Below are 18,412 nucleotides of genomic sequence, written 5' to 3'. Positions count from 1 at the left end.
AGCTTACCTCCAGATCACGAGCCGATACGTCTCCAGAACAGCTTGACAGCTTGAGAAGACTGACACAACTTCCTCCATACACCTCTGCATCCTACAGTGTTGCCAGACCGTGAATATGGTTCACATTCTTAGAGATGGCCAGAAATATTGGCCACATTAAGTGAATGGACTATTTCCTACCATTTTTGATGTCACAGTTGCTGCGATCGCATAGTTGGTGCAGCAAGTGGACGAGAGTGCTTGTGTAATCAAGCCTTAAGTATTTATAAAAAAAGTCACCCAAATCTCTTTACATACCATCACCTACAGGGTAGAACAGGTCTGGAAAATCGGTATGCCTACACGTGGGAGGAGGAGACACAGAGGGGGCGGGGGCAGGTTAGGAGTTAAGACTGGTTCTAAGCTGGTCAGTCAGTATCCGCACAACTGCTGCCACTCTCTCAAATGTTTCAAATGGCTCTGAGCGCTATGGGACTTAACATTTGAGGTCATCAGTCCCCTAGAACTTAGAACTACTTAAAGCTAACTAACCTAAGGATACCACACACATCCATGCCCGAGGCAGGATTCGAGCCTGCGACCGTAGCGCCACTCTCTCCCGGGGAGATTTTTTGGCGGACAGTTTTGAGCACCCTCTGGTGGATGTGTTGTGGACTATTGCACTCAGTCTTCTAGCTGTACAGTAAACACTCTCTCTCTCTTCTCTCTCTCTCTCTCTCTCTCTCTCTCTCTCTCTCTCTCTCTCTCTCTCACGCACACACACACACACACACACACACACACACACACACACACACAGAAACACACACACACACACACACACACATATACACACGCATGGTCAGAGAAGGTGGGCGAACAACACTCGAGTGTTACGGAGATGCTTCGGGAACTCAAATGGGAATCCCTTGAGAGGAGGCGACATTCTTTTTGAGAAACACTACTGAGAAATTCTGGAGTCGCCATCATCAGGTGAACTGACGGACTGAGCTCCTGTGAACGTGCCGGCACGGAGATCCGTACGCTATGACTGCTCAGAGGGAACTGGATTCGGACGCGGCGGCGGCCGATTTAAATACCCTCCGCCCGCGGCGCGCTCCCTCCGCTGTCCGCGTCCCGCGCCACGGTCGCGCGGTGGAACAGATTGCGACGGCGTCTGAGATGACGTCGGAGTGATGGCTCCGTCCGCCGTGGTCGTCACAACTATACGTTTGCTCGATTTCCTCTTGATTAAACCAATCGCTGGTTCCCAAGCCTTGCTAAGATTATAGCCACAGTCACGGTTTATGATGTCGTCATTGGTGCGAATTTCGATGGCCTCTCTAACAACGCTGTCCCAGTGTCTCGACGTCTGTACCAGTGCCCGTTGGACACTGTAGACCGGCAGTGCACCCGTGGATATTTCGACTACTGAGAAAATGTAGAGAACCGCCATTTGAAGTTGACTGATGAAGGGTTCTACTGCCACCAACTTACATTGCGCGTAAGGAGCACGAAGATACGAGAATTAGGGCACATATGGAGGTATACAGATAGTCGTTTTTCCTTCGCTCGATTTGCGAGTGGAACATGATAGTAAATGACAAGTAGTGGTACACGGTACCCTCGACCACGCACCGTACGGTGGCTTGCGGAGTATCTATATAGATGTATATGTAAATGTCCCACCACTTATATCACCGTATTCACCATATCAGTACAGACCGTGGTGAGTCATGGCACTAACACTACTAACGATGCAAATCCTGCAGCGCATAGTCTGAACATCATTCCTGTTAAGTTGGTTACCTGTACAGCAAATAGTTTTTCGTTCTGTATTGGCTCAAGTAGAGAAAGTTTGATTATAACCACCCCGTATTCTGTTGGTAGCTATAGCGCGTCAATGCATGCCACATGTGAAATAAACCGAATTGTAGACGTCAATCCACAGCTGTGTATGAATATGCATATTACTATTTCTATTCCAGTAGAGCCTCACATTGCAAGAGTCTAATGTGGTCCAATAAGTCCTTGGGGACCGTCACGGTAAACGACACAACACTGTAGAAGCCATGTAAATAAACGGATGTAAATTGAATTTCAAATTATGACAGTGTAATTGTTCCCCTGGCTGCTTCTGACACGTCATCAATCATTAGGACACAGCAACTTTGGTGCAAGTGGAAGCAAACCTTACCGTGTAAGCATTTTTCTTGCCTCTCCAACAGGTATACCGTCGACATCCCGCAGAATGACACCACGAGCGCCATCTCGATGCTGTCGCACTGGTTGTGCTACGCCAATTCCGCCGTCAACCCAGTCATCTACAACTTCATGAGCGGTGAGTTGTCTACAGTAGTACAGTAAAAAAAGTCTAAACTTTTATTGTAATTGTGTAACAAGTTCAGGATATAATAAAGCAAAAATAGAACTCAGGAAATAATTTCCCGAAAAAACCCCTGTCTGAATAATCCAAATTGGTTCAGTCTTCAAGAAGTGAATCGTATTAACAGTGAAGTAAATGAAAGAAAAGTGTAAGTACGGCATTAATTTAGGTTGCAACTGTATAATAATAAAACATTCAACGTTGTATATAAGTTCATGGCCTTCGGTTGCGCCGGTGGACTGTCCCCACACTGGTCGCATAGCCCGTTTTTTGGAATTTGATTAAACTGCCGGCACGATATGACTGGTGGAAAGTAAATATCCTTAAAACAGTTTGCCTACAGTTCTACAAATGAATTGCTATATTTATTACATTTAATATTTCACACGTTCATAACCGTTATGATGGCAACAAGTGATTGTTTTGCTTCCCGTTTTATCTACAGTACATCCTTCGAGATACATGAGCAATACATCTCGAAAATAACCCATTGTTCTTTCCACTCATAGTGTTCCATGAAATAACCAAATATTCATTATTCTCACTATGGAAGAATTAAGTTTTCAACACCACAAGACAGTTCAGGATTTGAGTTCCTAGAGCTGGTGCACGTAAATTTTGAACACTGTTAGAAGCTACTGAACGTTGTACACCTGCATGATGCCACTGTATTACTCCTCTTACTTCTTCCACCGCATACAACAGACTGACCCAAGGCAGTGTGGACTCGCATACGAGAGGATAATGGTTCAATCCCGCGTCCGACCATCCTGATTCAGATTTTCCGTGATTTCCCTAAATCGCTCCAGGCAAATGCCGGTGTGGTTCCTTTGAACGGGCACGGCCGACTTGCTTTCCCGTCCTTCCCTAATCCGATGAGACCGATGACCTCGCTGTCTCGTCTCCTCCCCCACATTGCGACATATCCACGTGTCTCTGATTTAATTGTTCTACGACCGCGAACGTGGTTTTCGATCGAAACCGTCATTTATGTGTCATGCATTTTATATTGTCTGCGAATACTTGGTGATGGTTCTGACGGATGCCGCATGGAAAATGGGCCAGTGCATCATCATGCTGGTACAACATTGACGGATATACAGTGGCACTTGCTGGAAATGCTGCACCAGTGCGTATTGCATGAAGGGCAAGTAGCTGTGCCCCATTAGACAGGGTAGTAGTGTACACGGACCAATCAGATGACCATGAGTAATATCAGCCCATATATTAATACCGAAACGATACTGACATCCAAGGGGACGTATAGCATTTGGGTTTCCCTCATCTGAAATGTGTCTGGTCATTTGGTTGACAGTTCGATGCTTGCTAACAGACTCCATTGACCCATGTTCTTTTGTCTATCCTGAGGGTAATCATTTCCACACTACCAAACATCATGCGATTGTATGGGTCAAGGAATGGACGATCACTTATTTTTACACTTATGGCGATCAGTCACATCTTTAGTTATGGCAGTATTTACAAGCTGCCCTCAACGAAATCGAGCACCACCCCACCTTCTTCTCCAATGACTTTCGAGCAATCTTCACGTCACACCCGCTCAGCTGAATGGTGCCACAAGTGGACGATACTCCTGCTCTCCCCACCCTCCTCCCTTTCCCACGTCTGAGACTCCCTGCACTATATTTCTATCTCGTACTCTACAATGGGGTCACTGCATGGACATGCTCCCTTTTCTTTTATGCACTGTACCAGACCAAGGTGGTTATTTCACTAAATCTACTGTCCCCACCTCCTTGGCTTCCATCCTCTTTTCGCGAGCTTCTCTGGAACACCGTGGCCAGGCCTTACAATTTGACCTCAGCCCCATGAGCCCCACGCCCCATCTGCTGAGGAGACATCACACCTCTTAGCTTACTTTCAGTGTTTATCTTTTCAAAATGACGATTTTTGCATGCCTTCTTCGAGCGTAATGTCTAATGTTAGTTCCACTAAAAGGACAGACTTTATATTTATGCTTGTACAAATAAAGATGTTTTCTTTAATCTGATTCCTGTTCCCCAGCCCACCCTCCTCCAAAAAAAATGGAGGAATGCGGTTCAGGGACAAGAAGTGGGAGGCATCGTGGTCAGGCCTCGGATTTTTATCCTTGACAAGCCTTTGGTGACCCCTAGCATAAAGCGGGAATGCTGGGTTCAGCTCTCGGTCTGGTTCAGACTTTCATCTGTGCCATAGTTCGTTCAGTGCTCACTGCAGCTAAATGTCTGAGATTTTGTTCATCACGTACTGAATACAGCTGCTGATCAAATGAATTACGTCTGCTCATTCGAACATTCATATCCGAAAGAACAGACATAATTACCAGATAATTTTCTCCATATCGACTATCTGCTTATTCTTAGCCTGTCCTGACCTTGAGTTACTTCTCGCTCTCATTCAGATAATTAATTAATGACACCCATTTTTTAAGAAAAAATAGGTCACTAATGCACGCTTGTGCAGTGGCGCTCGACCCTTGGCTAAGTCGGTTCAAATGCTGATGCTCCAAAAAATTTTCACTAACCGTATCCGGCTGGCGTGGGAGGGAAATTGGTGGCATGAAGTTCCTGATCGCCTAGACTTTGCTTCAATGCCCTGTTTTAAGTAACAAATCTCTTCGCAGTGTCTCATGAAGCGAGGGCATGTAATACCGTTGCTGGTGATCCGTCCGTCGTATGGGGACTCTGAACTTGAAGGCCTTCCTGGCGCTATTCGCAGGAGTAGGCTATGTACTGGCAGCGATTTTCACCCTTTCCCTTCTCTCATCATCAGCGTCATCATCGCCATCATCATCATCATCATCATCATCATCATCATCATCACCATCATCACCACGCAACATCAACATTACCCTACTTCACACACACACACACACACACACACACATACACATAATGTAACGGAGCATGTTGTAAATAAATAAATAAGTAACGAACTATGCCAACGAGTATTGCCTTCCAACGTTCAATCTACCTAAATTCACATTTCCAGACATGGTGTTATTACTTAATATTGCTGTCCTGAGACATCTTTTCATCACTTACAGTATCAAAGTGTAATACGAATTCTGAATGACCGTCTATACCCGTTAGTATAACATTGTACAAGTCCCAAAAATACTTTAACTGGACATATTTTTAATACAACTGTAAATCTACGCGTATCACACAACATTAGATGAATTTTTCATCGGTGTTTGGGAGAACACAATTATTATATTTGTTTGGTCACAAACTGGCATTTTCCTTCCTATACCATCTTCAGGTGACAACTGACTGTCGCAAACAATGATACAATGACGTGTGACTTATGCAGATACCATTTACACAAACGATATAAAAATTATGACTTGTACAGCGTTTACATAGAAGGGGATTGCATTATTTATTATGCAGAAATGATTACGTGAACTGTACAGGGAAACAAAGTTTTTGCGGAGGTACTTTCAACAGTACTCGGCCCGGGTGGCCGAGCAGTTCTAGGCACGACAGTCTGGAACCGCACTACCGTTACGGTCGCAGGTTCGAATCCTGCCTCGGGCATGGATGTGTGTGATGTCCTTAGGTTAGTTAGGTTTAAGTAGTTCTAAGTTCTAGGGGACTGATGACCTCAGACGATAAGTCCCATAGTGTTCAGAGCCATTTGAACCATTTGAACTTTCGACAGTCGAGTAAAAACAGTTCTGAATTTACAATTTAAATCTATTGTTTGTAACTAAAACTTAATTTTAAAGAGGGGAAAAAGGAAATAAAATCTGATCATTCAGTTCAGGCAAGGGGCCATTCTGTGTCAAATGTTTGCTGATTTCTAATATTTTCGACAGAGTCTACCTTTCGTTACACAATTAAAAATTCCCATTCCACATCATATGAGTGGTTTTCTGTTAAAAAATGATCAGCAAAATTTGAATCTTTCCTTCTTAATATCCATCTTCTTACACATTCAGATAACCTAATTATCACAGCTCTGCCTGACTGAGGAATGTGTGCTTCCTCACAGTGCTTGTATGTGATTTTACATACGAGTTTTGGTTATAAAATAATGGAACTGACGCTGTTAGAGAGTAAGTATGCATGCGCCGAAGATGAACGACCAATAGCTGTGAAGTGCGAAGTCTTCTCAGTCGTATGTCTCATCTCAGGTGTCTGTAGGCAAATCACTGTGGCCGTAGCCTTCATTTGTGTAAGAGCAGTTATTTTGTTTTGGCGGAAAAATGATAAGCGTAATAACAGGGGGATAACTGTCATAACGTGTCACATTAAACTTAGAAAAATTGCTACTGAAACCTACATTTCACTAAAAGAAGCGTATGGCGAAAGCTGTTTATTATCTACACGACTTTTTGAGCGATTCAGGAGAGAGAGGCCGTGAAGACGTTGAAGATATCACGCCCGGGTCGTCTTTCAACATCAAAAATAACAAATGAAAATATTTAAAAAGTAAGTAATGTGATTCGATCTACTCTTCGGTTGAGTATTCTAGCGTCTGCTGAAACTTTAGGAATTCACAAATATTGTGCAAGGCAAATTTTACTTATCATTTTAACATGAGGAAAGTATGTGCGAAACTGGAGTCGAAAATTCTCACTATCGAACACGAAGGAGAATGTGAAAATGTTTGTAGCGGCACGTAACAATGCGCCTGATTTTTTGAAAAGATCGATAACATGTGACGAATCATGGTTTTTCAATTATTAACCACAAACCAAGCGCCAATCCATGCACTGCGACGGTCCAGGTCCACCAAGAGCGAAAGAGCTCGAGTGAGCAAATCGAAATTCAAAGCAATGATGATCGTTTCTTCCGATATTCATGTAATGTTTCTGAAGGTCAAGCTATTAATCAACATTAGAAAGCTTGAGGTTCTTCCTCACCACCGTGACAAATTAATTAAAGAAAACAAGATGTGAATTATGGAAGAACAAGTCATGGGTTCTACATCAATACAGCGGCTCATACCGCATTATATGTTCAGAGATATATAGTGAAATACAGCATCCCAGTGTTAGACACCCACAGCATTCGCATGACCTACAACCGTGTGAGTTTTATGTATTCCCAAAATCAACTCTGTATTAAAAGAAACAAGATTTTAGTCATCGAAAGAGTGACAGAGATATCGGCACGCGTCATCAAGGAGTTCACAGAGAAAGATTTCCACTAGTGCTTCTATGAACGGAAAATTCGCGTGGAGCGTTGTAGGGACAGAGGAGGAGAGTATATTGAGGGTGGCAACAACTAAATTGTATGTTTTTGAACTAAAATGTTTTACAGTAATAGCAATGTATTTATATATCCACACCTCATACGCCACTCAGTGCCCAGTTTGCAGTTTGTCTTTACTGCTGAATAAAATTTTTGATATGCGGTTGGTATTAAAAATGCAGATCTGCAGTTGTGAGACGTCAATTTTTACTGAGGTTATCTGAAATTTTGGCAGTAAATTGAATGATGCACCAATTTTTGTGTCTACTGGCTCATTCCTGAGCCCTGCATGCAGAAGTGGTGTAATTTCATGCACTTTCTTTTTTCGTAGTATATTATGAATCAGGGCATAACTTTAGCCATTACTCGAAGTGATATGTTTGACGGTCTGTTTGAAAAGCGGGCTCAGATAATGGAACAGAAAAGAGGCGATGTACCATTGAATGGAATGCTGCATTGTTGTGTCTGTGAGAGTGCTTCTAGGAGCTTTCAGGGTTTACTGTATCTGTAGCTGTGGTTCATCTGTTAACGATAAATAAATATCTCTTTGTGCTAATATCAACATTGATGTCAAAGAAATTCATAGATTTTCGTATCTTCTGTGTCAATAATATTCATGTAATCAAACACATATCATCTCTGTCCCGACATTCATTTATCACCTGAAGATGGCCGAAAGCAGGTTCGTGTTCAAATAAATATAATATCACAGAACATCGGAAAGTGCTCCCTTTATTATATTAATATCACACACTCTTTACCGGCCGATACTCATATTACAATACGCTAAAATAACTGTGGTATCAAAAATAAATCGTTCACATTTTTACATATATCCTTCATCCGTCACTACCACAAGTGTTATTTATTATTTTGGGCTAGAAGTTTGTCAGCTTTGAGCTGGTGTCATTGGCTTGTTGCTGGGGTATTAACTTTGATATTTATTTGCCATATTTGTGTATTAGCATTTCTTTTTTAGTCATCAGTCTTCTGACTGGTTCGATGCGGCCTGCCGCGAACTTCTCTCATGTGCCATTTATCAGAATCTCCTCAGTCCAGTGACATAGTTGGCTTGATATTCCATACATTCTTATTTAGTTCATTAGGCAGCAATGCTGAATTGTATCTACTGGTTTGTGGATCATGTTGACCAATAGTTCGAGCTGTTTTCCACACGGTCATTGTTTTCGAAGTCCACGTTGATACCACCCAGGTCACAGATGCAGGCGTATAGTTCTGTCTGTTTGACGACCATTCTTGAATGCAGGAGTAACTTGTGCTCTTTTCCTATCAATAGGAGCGCTACCATCCTCCAGTGACCTACGGTTCACTACTGGTGGAAAAGTAGTGAGTTCTTTCACATTATGAAGAATCGTACTGAAATCCAATCAGTTCCCGTGCTTTTCTATACCATGAGTGCCTATTTCGATAGCTGTCATTTTGAAGTTCGTACAACAATTCACAAGTGGAATCACGCTACGCTCTTCCTGAATGAAAAAAAGTCGTTTGGTATTTAGGCCTTCTCTCTGTCATCCTTCGTGTCGATGACATGAAGGTGACAGAGTATATGTCTTCGATCTGTTTATTACTGAATTAACGTAAATAAATCTTCCTATGGGTTTTGTGTCAAGTCGGTAGTTTCATGGTTTCCTTTGCGAGGCTTTGGCTACGTTTAAATTTGCACTGATTATCTCTTGGTTTTCGAAGTACCTTCCAAACACGGATATCGAACATAGACAAGTCTTTCCCATTCCTCGCAACTTTCCGTAACACGTATTTGTTTCGAATGCGTATTATACAATATTTCTGAAAGTATATATACTTGAATATTCCTGGTATCTCAATTGCAGAATTTTCAGCGCTCATTTAACTTTAGGACTCTGTATCTCAGAATGAACCAAAAAGTACTAGTACCACTACTGAAATAAACCCTTCATGTTGTTTTTGTGGTCTTCAGTCCAGAGACTGGTTTGATGCAGCTCTCCATGCTACTCTATCCTGTGCAAGCTTCTTCATCTCCCAGTACCTTCTGCAACCTACATCCTTCAGAATCTGCTTAGTGTATTCATCTCTTGGTCTCCCCCTACGATTTTTACCCTCCACGCTGCTCTCCAATACTAAATTGGTGATACCTTGATGCCTCAGAACATGTCCTACCAACCGATCCCTTCTTCTGGTCAAGTTGTGCCACGAACTTCTTTTCTCCCCAATCCTATTCAATACTTCCTCATTAGTTATGTGATCTACCCATCTAATCTTCAGCATTCTTCTGTAGCACCACATTTCGAAAGCTTCTATTCTCTTCTTGTCCAAACTATTTACCGTCCATGTTTCACTTCCATACATGGCTACACTCCATACAAATACTTTCAAAAATGACTTCCTGACACTTAAATCTATACTCGATGTTAACAAATTTCTCTTCTTCAGAAACGCTTTCCTTGCCATTAACAGTCTACATTTTATATCCTCTCTACTTCGACCATCATCAGTTATTTTGCTCCCCAAATAGCAAAACTCCTTTACTACTTTAAGTGTCTCATTTCCTAATCTAATTCCCTCAGCATCACCCGACTTAATTCCACTACATTCCATTATCCTCGTTTTGCTTTTGTTGATGTTCATCTTATATCCTCCCTTCAAGATACCATCCATTCCGTTCAACTGCTCTTCCAAGTCCTTTGCTGTCTCTGACAGAATTACAATGTCATCGGCGAACCTCAAAGTTTTTATTTCTTCTCCATGGATTTTAATACCTAATCCGAAATTTTCTTTTGTTTCCTTTACTGCTTGCTCAATATACAGATTGAATAACATCGGGGAGAGGCTACAACCCTGTCTTACTCCCTTCCCCACCGCTGCTTCCTCTTCATGTCCCTCGACTCTTATAACAGCCATCTGGTTTCTGCTTTCTGTACAAATTGTAAATAGCCTTTCGCTCCCTGTATTTTACCCCTGCCAACTTCAGAATTTGAAAGAGAGTATTCCAGTCAACATTGTCAAAAGCTTTCTCTAAGTCTACAAATGCTAGAAACGTAGGTTTGCCTTTCCTTAATCTTTCTTCTAAGATAAGTCGTAAGATCAGTATTGCCTAACGTGTTCCAGTATTTCTACGGAATCCAAACTGATCTTCCCCGAGATTGGCTTCTACTAGTTTTTCCATTCGTCTGTAAAGAATTCGTGTTAGTATTTTGCAGCTGTGGCTTATTAAACTGATTGTTCGGTAATTTTCACATCTGACAACACCTGCTTTCTTTGGGATTGGAATTATTATATTCTTCTTGAAGTCTGAGGGTATTTCACCTGTCTCATACATCTTGCTCACCAGATGGTAGAGTTTTGTCAGGACTGGCTCTCCCAAAGCCGTCAGTAGTTCCAAAGGTATGTTGTCTACTCCGGGGGCCTTGTTTCGACTCAGGTCTTTCAGTGCTCTGTCAAACTCTTCACGCAGTATCGTATCTCCCATTTCATCTTCGTCTACATCCTCTTCCATTTCCATAATATTGTCCTCAAGTACATCGCCCTTGTATAGACCCTCTATATACTCCTTCCACCTTTCTGCTTTCCCTTCTTTGCTTACAACTGAGTTTCCATCTGAGCTCTTGATGTTCAAACAAGTGGTTCTCTTATCTCCAAAGGTCTCTTTAATTTTCCTCTAGGCAGTATCTATCTTACCCCTAGTGAGATAAGCCTCTACATCCTTACATTTGTCCTCTAGCCATCCCTGCTTAGCCATTTTGCACTTCCTGTCGATCTCATTTTTGAGACGTTTGTATTCCTTTTTGCCTGCTTCATTTATTGCATTTTTATATTTTCTCCTTTCATCAATTAAATTCAATATTTCTTCTGTTACCCAAGGATTTCTACTAGCCCTCGTCTTTTTACCTACTTGATCGTCTGCTGCCTTCACTACCTCATCCCTCAAAGCTACCCATTCCTCTTCTACTGTATTTCTTTCCCCCATTCCTGTCAATTGTTCCCTTATGCTCCCCCTGAAACTCTGTGCAACCTCTGGTTCTTTCAGTTTATCCAGGTCCCATCTCCTTAAATTCCCACCTTTTTGCAGTTTCTTCAGTTTTAATCTACATATGTGTCATTAATATCGGACAACAAAATGTTCCCCCTTCTTCTCTAGGTAGTTGGCGTTTCACCAAAGGAGTAGCCGTTTTCGACCTCCACGGCTCTCTTTCATTCCAGCCATCAGCCCGGTATTTCTGTCTTCCATTTCTTCCTGTATGTATTTTCTCCATCTTAGCTCTGGCCTTGCTCTCCTTCCTCTTCCAGGGGCTCCCATTTTAAAATCTTCCTTGGGAACTATATTCGGACATTCTCTGCATGTTCCCGAACTAATAAAGCGCTCTGTTCTCCAAAACTTTTGTTAAGTATCATGTTGTCCTCATTTGCCTCCAAACATCCTCATTTCGTATCCTACATTGCTTCGTAACCACGTAACCACGGACATCTCATATGCTCCAGTTCCACTGTTCTAACTTTTACCTTAACTTTCCTTATTTGCGGCTCCATATTGAACTTTACTCTCCACCACATTGTTAAAATATTCTTTTGTTGGTGTCTTGTCGAATGTTATTATTCCATACTTTCCCATGCAAAGCTTCCCCTTTGCTATGCTGCAACAAATATCCTTGACGCATGTACAGGAGTTATGTACCATTGTTCCCAGACATCTGTAGCTTCTGCTGGATTTTATTTCTCCTTCCTCTGTGGAGGAAAATCTACCAGCTGCTGTGACATTATTGGACTTATTCCTCTATGGAGAGCTCCATCAAACCAGTCTCAGGACTGAAAACCACAACAACAACAACATTTCCCTATAATCTGTGTAGGCTTTTCATACCTTTTTCTATATCGACAAATGTGTGACAAATTCAGTTCCAAAGGTTGAATGTCCTCCCGCCACCATTTTCACAAAACTTTTCTGTACATATCTCATCACTTCTACATACCTTAGAAGTTCCATTAGTTTATTTGCTGGGGCTGGGGCTTTACTTACTTTTGCTTTAGACAGCGCTACTTTCACACTCTCCATCGTTATTTTCCGTGTTCGAGACTGAATGCAAGCACATTTATTTCCGGAGTCTAGTGTGCAGGCCCATCACTCCAACACCACTTTCAAGAGGGGCAGATGAAATTTTCAGAAATTTCTTCCTTTAGACTGACTGTCTTCCTAGCCCTTGGAGTTCAATCTGCCCTTCTATAATTAATTTTGGCCCACTACGAGTACCTGATTTTCTCCATACCACCGATGTTTGGGAGGCACTCCTATATCCATCACTAGGCGAGGCGCTTAATGGAGAACTAGCTACCACCAACTACTCCTGTATAGGATAACTGTAGTTGCTACTACCTAGAGTTGTGCACTTCATGTAGTTCCTGCTAGCACGTGGTTAATATTTCATCATGCTGCAACCCCCTGTGTAATGTTCATACGATGTGTTCCTTACATGACGCCTAGGTACTTTGTGTTTGTGCAGTTTTCCGGTGGACCGTTCTTCCAGGTCGGCTGCATGATTCTTGTAATCTGTACTAACGTGAGTTTGTTAATGAACAGCCTAATAAGTAGAGAATATAGACTAAAAGCAGAAAAGATGCAAGAACTAAAAATAACATCAAAATGGGGCCTCGTAATAACTGAACTGAAGCAAAGTAACAAAGTAATGCGTGATTGACGAAACAAGGAAGATATACGAGCCAGACTAGAACAAACAAAGAGGGCATTCATCCCTAAAAGAAGGACGCCTTTATGAAACATAAGCATCAATTTGGGGAATATGTGGTTGATAATGAACCTCTAAAGCACAGAATTGTATGGAAGTGAGTAATGAACTGTGGGGTAACCAGAAAAGAAGAGAATCTAAACGTTTGAAATGTAGCGTCACATATGAGTGCTTAGAATTAAGTAAACTGATAGATAAGAAGTTACGAGCTACTTCACGGTATTACTGAGGAAATGAATATGCGGAAATAACTGACTAGATGAAGGAACATAATGATGTAATATGTATTAAGAATTTAGGAAATAACTTTTATGTTAGTAGAGGAGCTGTAGAGAGCAAAACATCTAGAGGAAAGCACAGACTGGAAAAATCCTAAAAATAGTTCAAGGTAGGCATAGGAGAGTCTGTAGTGGCGGGCCACGTCAAACCAGACTGAAGACGACCCAACAAGAGGTAATGAAGATAATTGTCAGGGTTTCCCCTGATCTCTGCTTTTACATATCAAATTGTAGCTAGAATAACAAAATTATACACGGTTGTGAAAAACGTAAGAATGAAAGTGACTTTTGTATGATGTGCCACTGCTAAGTAATACAGCCAATGAAACTGGGAGCTTATATAGAAAACCAAGAATAAAATTGGCAATGGAAAAAAAGAGAAAGGGGAAGGCGAGATGCTCTCGCTAGAATGGCTGGAGTTAGTGGGCAGAAACCGTTAACTCAGCTGTCATGGCGATCTTAATCCATTAAAGAATGGAATGAGAAACGAAGGTCTTTAACGTACAGGGAAAGTGAGATTTTACGAGATTATACGATAAGTCGCGTAGTGGACGAGTCTTTCAGCTTAGGCAGAGGGAGCCGCCTGGGGTGTGTGACATCAGGATCAGCAGACAGCCGTCTCCGGTGCTTAATGGCCACACGCCAGAAGCCAGCGGCAGATCTCAGCCGAATGCACGTATAACAATGATTGATTGCTGAGCCGTAGTTGCACAAAAGATCCATTCGGTAGCAGTAGCACCAGTTCCGGTAGCAGTAGCACCAGTTCCATCATTCATGCGTGACAGGAAACGTAATGCACTCCCCTACTTGAGAGCTCTGGGCTTTATTATTCATATGCCTAAGTATCAGTTTATGAAGTTATGTAGAATAAATGTTCTCTCTTTTACGCATCAGTTGAAGCTTTGTACATAAATCCGTCTAAAAATGTTGATCACGTGTTAAACCTAGATGTGGCACCCACGGCAGGAGGTGATACAAAACGACGGAGAGATTATGGGAAGCGTAGGGCGCTCTCAAGTTCAACTTTATTCACGAGAGGATGGAGAGATTATTGGAAGAATAGGGCGTTCTCAGTTTCAACTTTATTCGCTTTAGATAAGCATCAAGCAATACAGTAGAAAGTTACAACTTGACTATTGTGTTGTAACTTAGTGCCCATTTTATTCCCTAGTTAATGGGTTGAATACTCTATAACGAAATATATTTTTAAATTGTAATATAAATAGCGTTTTGGAAATAAGCATCGTTTTAAAATAAAATAAAGAGCAGAGACGATATTACAACTTTGTTTTTAAAGGAAAGCCCAGGCTTTAATCTTCTTTCCACCATAATCTGGTTCAAATGGCTCTGAGCACTATGGGACTTACCATCTGTGGTCGTCAGTCCCCTAGAACTTAGAACTACTTAAACCTAACTAACCTAAGGACATCACACACATCCATGCCCGAGGCAGGATTCGAACCTGCGACCGTAGCAGTCGCGCGGTTCCGAACTGAGCGCCTAGAACCGCTAGACCACCGCGGCCGGCCCACCATAATCTCTCACCTACATTAACTCGCATAATATCCGGTATAACCGTCCTCTGAAACCTATCCTCCTAAAAATCTGCCGACAGACTTTTTAACCAGTCCTGCATTGACGTTTTGATAACTTAATCTTCACGGCAGCTATGAATAGTAAAGTGTATCATTAAGTGCAGGAACAAATGATGGTCACTAGGTGCTAGATCACGGTTACATGGAGCATTATCAAATTGTTCCCAACCATAGGATGCGGTGAGATTTCAAGTGCGACAAGCCACATTGGGACAGGCATCGAGAAGCAAAATGATGCCTCTCCTAGCACGTCATGCTTTTTGTTTTCGACTGCTCTGCGGAGTTTTGGATCTCACAACCGTCTACAGCGACTGTACGAGCTGAAACTTCAGTTTCATGGGGATACTGAATATTTGCATTCCAAGTTTTTCTGTTGTAACGTGAGCTACCCATGATCCGTCCCCATTGACAATTTGGCTTAAGAATTCGTGGCTTTCGACACGGTGGATCTGGGGAAAAGTCACTGCACAGTCTAAAAGATTCGTTTTGCACAAGTCAGTCAGAATTGCTGGAATCCAGCCTGCGCACAACTTCAGATACTGTATTCGTTCTACAGGAATTTAATACAAAATATTTCTTGTGAGGAAAGACATGAGATAATGATCAAATCATGTTGCGTCTGTCTTCTCAAATATTTTCGTGCACTTTCTGCGAGAGGTCACCAGCTATGACAAACGATCGCCAGGTTCGTTCCTCGTCCTGCAGATTTTGGTGGCCAGTTTTCAAAAATATTCTTACTATTACAGTGCGCCAAGCGTTTTCTCCACACACATAATCTGCCGATTAATTACTTCAGCTTCCTTGTCTCTTGCAGTTATAAAATGAAGAACATCGCGTATTTCGTAATCGTTTGTATTTTCAGTCAGCTGACTTGTTTTAAATTCTTTTAAATAAACGTTCATACGAGCGAAAGACATCGCTATGGCGTTTGTGAATAGCCGACAACTGAAAGTATCTTTCGGGCATGCTCAATACGGCACCCAAAAACCTCCAAAGGACGTAAATCAAAATGGTACTTGCTTGCGTGCTGGAAAAATGACGGCTCAGTAATTGTCGTCAACCTGGCAAAGTTACACCATGGCAATTATTCCATGATGTGTTAATAAATGTCCCATCATACTGCCCGTCTTCTTGTCTGTGTTCTCCACATGTTCATTTCTTCACCAATTCTGCTGCGAAACTCTTCACTCATTATCTTATCAGTCCACCACATTTTCTACATCCTTCTATATCCCCACATTACAAACACTTCGATTCTCATCTTCTCCGATTTTCCCACTGTCGATTATTCACTGCCATTAATCCTGTGCCCGAAACGACGTACATTCTCAGAAATTTCTTTTTCAAGTAAGCCATATATTTGATACTAGCAGACTGATGTTGACCACGAATGCCCTCTCTGCGTGAGATAACCTAATTATTATATCCTTTTTGCTTCGTTCGTCAGATACAAGGCAGCAGGACTCCTAAACTTCGTGTACATATTGGTCACCAATTTTGGTGTTAAGTTTATTCTTTCTCTCATTTCTGCTACTCTATGTTACATTCGTCTTACTCTCAATCCATATCCTGTACTCATTCAGCATGGCCGAGCGGTTTGAGGCGTCATGTCACGGATTGCGGGTCCTCTCCCGCCAAAGGCTCGAGGCCTCCCTCGAGCGTGGATGTGTGTGTTGTTCTTAGCATAAAGTAATTTAACTAGTGTGTAAGTCTAGGGACCGATGACCTCAGTAGTTTGGTCCCTTAGGAATTCACACACATTTTAACATTTTTTCGTTCAGCGGGTCCTGTAAATCTTAACTTTTACTGAGCACATTAATGTCATCAACTAATCCTATCGTTAAATCTTTCACCCTGAATATCAGTTCTACTCTTAAACCTTTCATTTATTTGCGCCATTGCTTCTCCGATGTAAAGTTGGTTGATTGATTTGGGGGAGGGGACCAATGAGTGAGGTCTTCGGTCCATTCCGATTAGGGGAAGAATGGAAAGGAAGTCGGCCATGCCCTTCCAAAGAAGCCATTCCGGCATTTGTTTGAAGTGATATAGGGAGATCACGGAAAAGCTAGATCAGGATGGCCGGAAGCAGGTTTGGACGGTCGTCCTCTCGAATGCGAATCTGACGTAAGGATTTAACAGTATGATCAGATGGCTGCCTTACACCCTTTTTAATCTGAGCACTTCTTTCTCAGCTCCCACTCGTATTCTTCTCTCTTGTTCTCGCACATGATTTCAGAAATTCGGAGGGAACGTTATCCACCCCTTTTTCATTGTTTTATCACAAGTTTTCAAAACCTTTCTTAAACACTGACTCTTACATCAGAAGCCTTTGTATTGCCTATTACATTCCACTTTCTCTATGAAGTCGTCACGCAGTCCTCTCCTCCGTGGAAGTCTTCAGCGATTTTTTCCTGCTATCCACTCTTTCCTCCGCTTCTAACAGTGCATCCTACTCTATTCCTAATGTAGCCGCCCTAGGTTTTAATTTCATCAATTGCTGTTTCGACCTTTTTGACTGGTGAATTACTCCTTCCAACGACCATTCTTTTTCGATTTGTTAACATTTTTCCTGAAGTCGATTCGACTTAGCCTCTGTGTACTTCCCATTTATGTCATTCCTAAGTTACTTATTTCTTTATTCCTAAATTTCCCTAAGCTGTGTAGTAATTCCTTCTTTCGTCGATTCATCGATCTTGTGATGCATATCTTCAGTTACCCAACGTTCTTCACAGTTACTTTCTTTGTTTGTATGTTTGACTTATCTGCCTGTGTGGTTTCCCGTTTTATTTGTGTATATTCCTCTCAAACTGAACCGCCTACTTTGGGAATCTGGAAAGCATTATCTACAGTGCTGGAGAAACTCAAACGCATCTCATCAACACGTCAGTATCCCGCTTGTTTCCACGAAATGGAAACCACTGCGCAAATCCGATGAAGCTTTGCTCACATGTGTTGGACAGAGTCTCTGGTATGCTCTGCGATCACCTAACGTTGCTCTTTTCAGTTCTGAGCACTCGGTGAGCTAGTAAAGAGGCCTAGAAAATAACGCCGCCCGTCAAGTGTAGGGGTATTGTGAGAGATTTCGCCTGATGTCAAGCAGCCCACGTAACATAAATGTCATACGGTTACTTCTTCGTGAAAACTCACGGTCGTACTCTGCAGTGGTAATGAAGATTGGAAGCGTTTTATCACCCACAGTAGAGCCCGTAACTGGCTCTCGCTGAGTCCCATCTCT

General features: G+C 42.0%; 1 protein-coding gene across 1 annotated transcript in view; it reads left to right on the top strand.

Annotated features, from left to right (window-relative positions):
- Nucleotides 1–18,412, top strand: part of LOC126092671 (orexin receptor type 2-like) — a 98,033-nt gene that overhangs the window by 72,562 nt on the left and 7,059 nt on the right. Inside the window, exon 4 of the mRNA XM_049908392.1 lies at nt 2,208–2,320. Within this exon, the coding sequence (XP_049764349.1) occupies nt 2,208–2,320 (113 nt within the window). The remainder of the gene's footprint in view (nt 1–2,207; nt 2,321–18,412) is intronic.

Source organism: Schistocerca cancellata, chromosome 7, assembly GCF_023864275.1.
Source record: "Schistocerca cancellata isolate TAMUIC-IGC-003103 chromosome 7, iqSchCanc2.1, whole genome shotgun sequence".
Classification (NCBI taxonomy): domain Eukaryota; kingdom Metazoa; phylum Arthropoda; class Insecta; order Orthoptera; family Acrididae; genus Schistocerca; species Schistocerca cancellata.
This window is presented reverse-complemented; position numbering and strand designations above follow the sequence as displayed.